Below are 7500 nucleotides of genomic sequence, written 5' to 3'. Positions count from 1 at the left end.
CACACACACATATATATATATATATATATATATACACACACATACACATACACACACATATATGTACACACATACACATGCATACACATTTATATACACACTGTAGCGTCTGCTACAGGTCATTTAGATTCCAGGTCCCAGGCACCCGAAACGTCGGCATCTAATCTTCAATCATCCAATGAGCAACCCAGCTTTACACACACACACACACACACACACACACACACACACACACACACACACACACACACACACACACACACACACACACACACACACACACACACAACACACACACACACACAACTGGCTCCTACACAAAGACCAGATAACCCCATGCCGCTTCTCTGATTGAACTCATAGGGGCCCTCAACCAGAACACACACACACACACACACACACACACACACACACACACACACACACACACACACACACACACACACACACACACACACACCACAAAGAGACATTCCTTTTACTAATAAAACAAGTAGATAAGATACTCTAAGATTCTTATTCTTATAACCCTGCTGTAATGTGTTTCTTCTTTAAGACTTGCCTGACTTAAAATTATTTACTCCTTACTTTCCTGACAAGGGCGTATTTTATTCATGTATCAGAACACAACACTGTAGTAACATCAGTTACACTTTGATTACTGATCTGTGTATATAATGTACCGCTGCCTTTATACCGTCATTACCCTTCATGTTTAGTATCCAAATGACCACAAAATTATCGGTTACTCGTTTTTCAAACAATGGTGTATTTTATTTGAGCACGGAAGGCGCCATACCGTCTTAATACACCTTGGATCAAACTTTAAAGTCATCTAAAAGTTTGATAGCTAAACCACGCCCACAGACACCTGAAACAAAGGGAGTTTTTCCCTCCGAAATCTCAGGCCGTAGTATTGGCCATCTCCCCAAAGATGGGTGGAGTTCGCGACCTTTAAATTGTCACAAACACCACTAATCCGTGGTCAGACTTTCGGAACAGCTTCAAGACGACTCCATCTTCCTTCAAAGAAGTTCCAGCAAGCTTCACTTCCAAGAACGACAACTGCTCTGATCTTCAGGAGAACTTGGAAGAACGTCTGACCCCACCCTAACTGACTAACTGAGATTTCTCTGTTGCATCCGGACTCTTGCAGTAATCCAATGCAAGTAACCGTTTCCTTTACCAACCAATTTAGATGCATATTTTAAGTACGAACCTTGTATTGTGTCTTGAGGTGAATTTAAGTTTCCGGTGATGATTTCCCAGTTAGGGTGTGATTAATTTTGAAGTTTAAGCTTGCCATTCCTTTCCTTCCTTTCTCTAATTTCTTCTTTCCAGTCTCTTCCTCCCTTTCCCCAATTTTAATTTCTTTTGTGTAATTTTATTTTCATCTTCGTTTCCCCTATTTCTTTTGTTTGTTTGTGTAGTTAGTTTTATGTTGTGTTTGTCTCATTCATTAAATGCCATATTTTTGCACCACAAGTGATTGTCTCTGAGTAACGCTCACAAACTTAAGGTACCTGCAACATCAGGTCTGAACTACATGCTGTATTAATTTAATTTAAATTACGGTATACAGTAAAAGGGGGAGTGAATCTTTCTTGGCCGGGAAGATACCGCCTTCATAGAATTAATAAAGGTTACACGGCCTGTTCGCCGGACGAACAGACCAAATAAGTGTAACGTTAATTCCATTACCGTTAATTTCAACTTAGGTTAAAATATTTAGAGTCACTATAACGCGTTATAATTACTCATAAATATTTACCTTGCTTCGCGAGCCAAAATCGCTACAACACACATAATGTTGTATAAAGTAGTAGAAAGCAATACTTGAGTAAAAGTACAAGTATCGTACTAGAAAAAGACTTCAGTAGAAGTGAAAGTCACCTTTTAGAATATTACTGAAGTAAAAGTCTTAAAGTATCTGATATTTACTGTACTTCAGTATTTGAAGTAAAAGTAAAATGTCAGTGATTTTCAGTAGGTATAAGACCAGGGGCAGTTCTAGGGTTTCATCTTTAGGGGTTTTATCCCTCAGTGAGAATTTAAAACAAGAAGAGTTTTATATTATATATTATATGACTACATAGTAAGCCAAAAGTTATGGTGTTATTAAATGGTAAAAGTGGTATTATTAACCAAAATGTTATGCATGATGTAATGATGTCAGTCTTGAATCAGATCAGTTCATGTGTGTGTGTGTTCTCTATAAACAGTGTGTCCGATGAATGACGTCATTAATAAACTAATATTCACAAGACAAAGACCAAATCAATAAATGTTATTTTTATTGAGTACTGAATGGATTGTTTGCATTAATATTGTGTTTGTGCTACAACTCTGGTAATAAGAATAGTGACATTTCACTGCTTTTGGTTGCCGTTATAGATAAACGCCCCCAGCTCTGACTGCGCGTGCACGCTGCGCGTACCTGTGCTTCTCCGTACAGCGTGCAGAGCGTAATACATATACACACATACACATACATATATACACACACATACATATATACACACACATACATATATACACACACATATATACACACACACACATATATACACACATACACACACATATATACACACACACATATATACACACACATATATATACACACACACACACACATATATATACACACACACACACATATACACACACACACACACACACACACACACACACACACACACACACACACACACACACATTTAAAGTGAAAAGGCATCATTTATCAATGATATGTTCATTTTGGCTCTACAGCAAACTTAATAAAAAAACAACTGAACATCACATAATCTGGGGCAAGTCATGGTTAGAGGCCTAATGGTTAGTGAGTCTATCTGGTAATCCTAAGGTTGTGGGTTCGAGTCTCGGGCCGGCCACGACTGAAGTGCCCTTGAGCAAGGCACTGAACACCCCAACTGCTCCCCGGGTGCCGCAGCATAAATGGCTGCCCACTGCTCCGGGTTTGTGTTCACTGCTGTGTGTGTGTGTGTGTGTTCACTTCTGTGTGTGTGCACTTTGGATGGGTTAAATGCAGAGAACGAATTCTGAGTCTGGGTCACCGTACTTAGCCGTATGTCACGTCACTTTCATCTGAACCACCAAAACTTTGGAATAGTGTTCCTGATAGTGTTCGGGGCTCAGACACACTTTCCCAGTTTAAATGTAGATTAAAAACTCATCTCTTTAGTCAGGTGTACACATAATACATCCCATAATATTGTGCTCTATTACATCAGACCAAATGCACATTATCATCTAGTGCTTGTTAACATTATGAACAGCAGATACGTTAATTCCTCTCCACTGTTTCTCTCTTTCTACCATCTCGAGGCATCCAGAAATTGTACCAGCTCCGACTGTCTTCTCTGCCATGAAGATTTGGGACCTCTACTGAGATGAGGGCGACTCTGTGAGGATCCTGAGGCATCTACAGATCTACCAGCTCGTTAGACTCTGCAATAATATAAGTTTATATAAAGCACTTAATGGTACCTTAATCACACAGAACCTGAGAGATCTTTAGTGTTTTATGATCCGTCACACCTACATTGATCACAAGGTGCAGGATATTTGTTGGTACCTTAAGTACAAAAGTCTCCAGCAGGGGGCAGAGCTTTTTTCTCACAGAGCCCCACAGTTATGGAACAGACTTCCAATTAGTGTTTGTGACTCAGACACAGTCTCAGTGTTTAAGTCCAGGATAAAAACAGTTCAGATGTTTATGAATAGCTTTTCTCAGGTAAAGGAGCAGATCTGGAGGGTCGATGAGCATCGAGTGTTTGGTGAACTGGGATGTCTGGCTGTTGTCTCCTTCCCCCCTCACAAGTCACTCAGTTTTACAGACTGTGGAGTGGTGGGACGCTTTACATCCCAGGAAGCCCTCATGTCTGTCTCACCACTTTACACATAATTTACATTGTCCATCACCTGATTACAATCATAACAAACAATTTCTGTCTCTCTCAAGCTATATGTCACTCCTGAGCTCCCGGAGTTCTGAGTTTCTAGTCTGATCATCTCTTCTTATGGAGCTACTTCGTCAATCCTGATGTTCTACCGCTGGTTGGAGTCTCGTTGCCTGGTGGTCACCCTGCCAGGGATTCATCATCATGGTCAGAAAGTGTCTCATGAGATTGTCATGTCTTGAACCAATGTTGTGTCAGTCAGCTGTATGTTCTGGTCTTTATCAGCAATCAGGTCTGAGCTGAACTCAGAGGTTATGATGACCCATTAGTTCCTCAGGAGCTCTCGGCTGCACTGTTATAAACTGTTGTAGAAAGGACATTATTTACATTGACACTATTTACTGTAGAGTGTCACCCAGATGGGGATGAGGTTCACTTCTGGTTCCTCTCAAGGTTCCTCTTATCATCTCTGGGAGGTTTTCCTTGCCCCTTAGGGATAGATATAGTTTTTTGTTTTAAATTAATATTATTTAATTTTAAACTATAATTATGTATTATTTTTTCTACTTTATATATACATGTGTCCCTCTTTGTTAAAAGTTCTATACAAATAAATTGAAAGTCTAATATTAATGTTGAATTTTTGTGTTAAATTAATCTTCATATAATAAATTGTTGTATTATGTTTCTTATATTCTATGAAGCTGCTTTGAAACCACGTCCATTGTTAAAAGTGCTATACAAATAAAATTTAATTTAGAGTTCTCAAATCTGGACTGTGCAGGAAATAAATGATCATCACGTGACTGGATTAAAAACTCACATTTATTACAGGATATAAAAACCAAACATCCCAGCAGCCATTCTAGTGAACTCTTTTACCCCGTCCCTGTGAGAGAAACACAACACACTACCAAAGTCTAGACACACACACACACACACACACACTATCACAGCATCAGTGCTGCAGTTGGTAGATGAGAAACACCACCTCATCCTGGTTAGTGAACAGTGTCTCTGTATACAACGTGTCTCACATACGAATGCATAAGCATGGCTGTATCTGTGTGATTATACATGTGTGTTCAGACACTTATGTCTGTGTTCTGCCCATCATCTGTGTGTGTGTGTGTGTGTGTGTGTGTGTGTTCAGCCTGTCATGTGTGTGTCTGTATGTTCAGGTTTGCTCTCAGTACTGATTGGTGATGTGCTGCTCTTCTCCAATGATGATGATGAAGAAGGTAAAGACACTACTATATACTTCTGTACAGGTCGTGACCCTGAGACCCCAGTGACCCCTGACTCCAGCTTAACAAGAGGCTGCAGTGGGGTGGAGACACTAGGCACTGTGCTGGTGACAGGAGAGCTGGACTGGGAGGAGCTTAATGTTATCACCTATGAAACACACACACACACACACACACACACACAAACACACACACAGGTGTTCATCATTAAGCAGTATGTGTGTATGGTGGTGTGTGCAAGAGACCATAGTGCAGAAACAGTGGGGTAAGATGAGATGGGTTTACCTGCTGTGTGGAGGCGGGGCCTGCACTGGTGGCCATGACGATGTATTTGGTGGCCGGTGGCGATGGCTGTGTGGGTGTGGCTGGCCGAGTGGACATGAGCGTGAGAGAGCTGGGTACTTTAATTATGCTGGGAGTCCGTGATCCTGTGACACTGCTCAAACTGCTCTGAGAGACAGACAGAGACGGTCTGGACTGCAGACACACAACACAGACAGTCAAAAAAGGACAAATAATTTCTATAAACAAACATCGATGTAAAGGTTTTTCACTAAGACAGTGTACTCAGATCTGAATAAAGCCTGTGTGTGTGTGTGTGTGTGTGTGTGTGTGTGTGTGTGTGTGTGTACCTGTGTGATGGTCAGTGTGGTTCTGTTCACACTCTGACTCTGCAGGACATTCTGTGCTCGAGCTTTAATGACATGCGAACACAGCATCGGCCCCAAATAACCGTAATCGGCTCGGTACTGATCCACTACATCAGGAGCTGAACGCAGCTTACAGATCACACTCGCACAGTGCTTCTACACACACACACACACACACACACACACGACAGGAGAATCATCACAGAACAACCAACTAATGGGCTGAGATCAGCTGTACACGTAAACACACACATGCAAATAAAACTCAGTGATGTTTTCTTACCAACAGTAAACTCTGAACATGATCAGCACCAATTTTATCAATGTTGGACACAACAGGTCCCTCCATCACTGACTTAATCCGAGCACCTTCCACTGACAAACGAGGGATTATCAGCGTCTTTATGACCTACACACACACACACACACACACACACACACACACACTCAGTATGAACACAGCAGGAGGTCTTAATCACCCTGTTAGCAGTGATGGACTCACATCAGGGCCAAGCTCTGAAAGACCAGCAATACAACCATAACGAGTTGTCCAGTGGGTCTTATCATCCAACCATGCCTGAGCGAGAGAGAGAGAGAGAGAGAGAGAGAGAGAGTTATTGTGATGTGTTTGAGTATAAACACTTCATTGGGCAATGCACGCGCACACACACACGCGTACACACACACACACACCTTGGTGAAGGTCTTGGTGATACGAGATTGGATGTTGTTGGTGGTGGTGCTAAAGGTTTTGCAGCTCTGAGCCATGAGACGAGCTGCAAAGTCCCTGAGAGCCCAGTGATTATCCACATCTGGCCTCAGACACAGCTGTTTACTTACTATACATGTCATCACTGCAGGGAGGAGCTCGTGCAGCTGCACACAAAGTTATGGAATAAAATTAAATTAAGTTGTTAAACAAATATAAATAAACTGATTACACTGTAAAATACACACATGTATGTTAATGTATTGCCTTAATTATTTTATGTATATTGCACATTAACAGGTAAATTAAACACTGTATAAAGTGACATTGCTGAGCAGTAAAGGGTTAGTGTTAACAGCTGGGGAATTACTGAGGTGTGTGGAGTCTAACGATGCTGCTGGAGTTGGGATATAACCAGATAACAGACAGAGTTGTTGTGTAGGAGTTCAGGTCTGTTTAGAGTTGTACAGGAAGAAAAGCCTTGGTACTGTTTTCTTCTCTAGTTGTGTTTCCTGAATCTTTACATTTCTTCTGGAATCACTGAAATATTTTATTTACACATCAGACTGAGGGACCTACATATTTCTCCAAGTAGAGGGTGGGGTTATCCATCAGAGCCTTCATCATCCTCATCAGGTAAATCAGCAATGCCAGATTATTCTGAACCACATTCACACGCACCTGAGAGAGAGAGGGAGCAAGAGAGAGAGAGAGAGAGAGGGAGAGAGAGAGAGTGAGTCAGAGAGAGAGAGAGAGAGTGAGTCAGAGAGAGAGAGAGAGAGGGGGGGAGAGAGAGGGAGAGAGAGAGGGAGAGAGAGAGAGGGAAGGGGGGAGAGAGGGAGAGAGACAGATAGAGGGGGGGGGAGAGTGAGACAGAGAGAGAGGGGGGGAGCGAGAGAGAGGGAGAGAGAGAGAGAGGGAGAGAGAGAGAGACACACAGAGAGAGAGAGGGGAGGGGGGAGCGAGAGAGA

The 7500-nt window shown here is 41.8% G+C and overlaps 1 protein-coding gene across 5 annotated transcripts in view; it reads right to left on the bottom strand.

Moving 5' to 3' along the window:
* Positions 1-4730: 4730 nt before the first annotated feature.
* Positions 4731-7500, bottom strand: part of taf6 (TAF6 RNA polymerase II, TATA box binding protein (TBP)-associated factor) — a 9417-nt gene continuing 6647 nt past the window's right edge. For all 5 annotated transcript variants that reach the window (XM_027179540.2, XM_027179539.2, XM_027179543.2 and 2 more), the window contains 7 exons: positions 7109-7210; positions 6514-6696; positions 6323-6397; positions 6104-6229; positions 5803-5976; positions 5456-5647; positions 4731-5318 (listed from right to left, as the gene is read on the bottom strand). In XM_027179540.2, the coding sequence (XP_027035341.2) occupies positions 5073-5318; positions 5456-5647; positions 5803-5976; positions 6104-6229; positions 6323-6397; positions 6514-6696; positions 7109-7210 (1098 nt within the window). In that variant the 3' untranslated portion in view covers positions 4731-5072. The remainder of the gene's footprint in view (positions 5319-5455; positions 5648-5802; positions 5977-6103; positions 6230-6322; positions 6398-6513; positions 6697-7108; positions 7211-7500) is intronic.

The sequence above is a fragment of the Tachysurus fulvidraco genome, chromosome 26 (assembly GCF_022655615.1).
Source record: "Tachysurus fulvidraco isolate hzauxx_2018 chromosome 26, HZAU_PFXX_2.0, whole genome shotgun sequence".
NCBI lineage: Eukaryota > Metazoa > Chordata > Actinopteri > Siluriformes > Bagridae > Tachysurus > Tachysurus fulvidraco.
This window is presented reverse-complemented; position numbering and strand designations above follow the sequence as displayed.